The sequence below is a fragment of the Brassica oleracea genome, chromosome C6 (genome assembly GCF_000695525.1).
Source record: "Brassica oleracea var. oleracea cultivar TO1000 chromosome C6, BOL, whole genome shotgun sequence".
NCBI classification, from domain to species: domain Eukaryota; kingdom Viridiplantae; phylum Streptophyta; class Magnoliopsida; order Brassicales; family Brassicaceae; genus Brassica; species Brassica oleracea.
In genome coordinates this window covers 20,926,042-20,927,069 of record NC_027753.1, presented here as the reverse complement: position 1 = coordinate 20,927,069, position 1,028 = coordinate 20,926,042, and the positions used below count along the sequence as shown (strand labels likewise).

The window sequence follows — 1,028 nt, the reverse complement described above, 5'->3', positions numbered from 1 at the left end:
AGCTTTCTGTTCATTACTGACTATTGGGTCTTTGCTAGTATTGAGCCAAGCACCGATGAGGATTATATCCTCCTTCGGTGACCATTTTCTCCTCTGTTTTACAGTACACTCATCGGAACATTGGGTGCTAAAGTTAGGAAAGGGAGGTTGCGGTGAGTCAAGGTCAACTACCCCTTGACTAGCTAAAAGGTTTACAAAACTTGGGGAGTTTGCCATTTAGAAAGAAGACTCTGGTTTACTCAACTACCTAAACTAAGGGAGGCAACTAAATAAGGGATTATTAAAGCAAATCTATTGAATCCTAGTAGGAAACTGTCCTATCATAACAGCTACCAAAAAATTTATAGAACCTAAACCCCAAAATAAGCAGTTAGGCACAATTTAATGGTTAACTAGTTCAAAGGACAAGTGGTTTACTTCGCATTTATAACCTATCATTTCAGTTTCGAATTCGCACCCGAAAGTTAACTAGTTCAAATTACAGAAGTTATTGTTCTCAACTACAAACTTAAGTTTGAACTAGAAAGTTTTAAAGTTCAAACAAGGAAGAGATTCACTGTTATTTTCTGAAACTACATACTTAAGTTTAGACACTAACCTCCGAATGGCCTCTCTCAAGTGCAGTCACACGCATATGCAGCATCCTCACCTGCTCCTGAACATATATCACACAAACAAATCATTATATTAGACAGGTTGTACAAACTACTATAATTTTCAATATAGATTTGAACTCACCTTAAGCGCCTGACACTCTCTTAGAAGCTTCTCCTGCTCGTAGACTTTTCTTTTGAGCCTCTTCAAAAACATAATAACCATTGTCAAACTGAAAATTAATTTCGAAGAAAATAAAGCTTAATAGCAAATTCCACGCATATACCTCGTAGTCTTTGCAGATGAAGTATCTTTTCCCTGGGAAGTAGTCATATGTGTCCTCTTCATCGACGAGTTCCTTCGTGATTGATCCACATGGGCAGATTTGAGGAATACCTAGTTGCGCATCTGCAACGGCATAAAACATGTTGTAG

General features: G+C 37.7%; 1 protein-coding gene across 1 annotated transcript in view; it reads right to left on the bottom strand.

Moving 5' to 3' along the window:
* Positions 1-216, bottom strand: part of LOC106297697 (glutathione S-transferase T2-like) — an 896-nt gene extending 680 nt beyond the window's left edge. Inside the window, exon 1 of the mRNA XM_013733892.1 lies at positions 22-216. Coding sequence (XP_013589346.1) covers positions 22-216 — 195 coding nt within the window. The remainder of the gene's footprint in view (positions 1-21) is intronic.
* Positions 217-1,028: the final 812 nt, after the last annotated feature.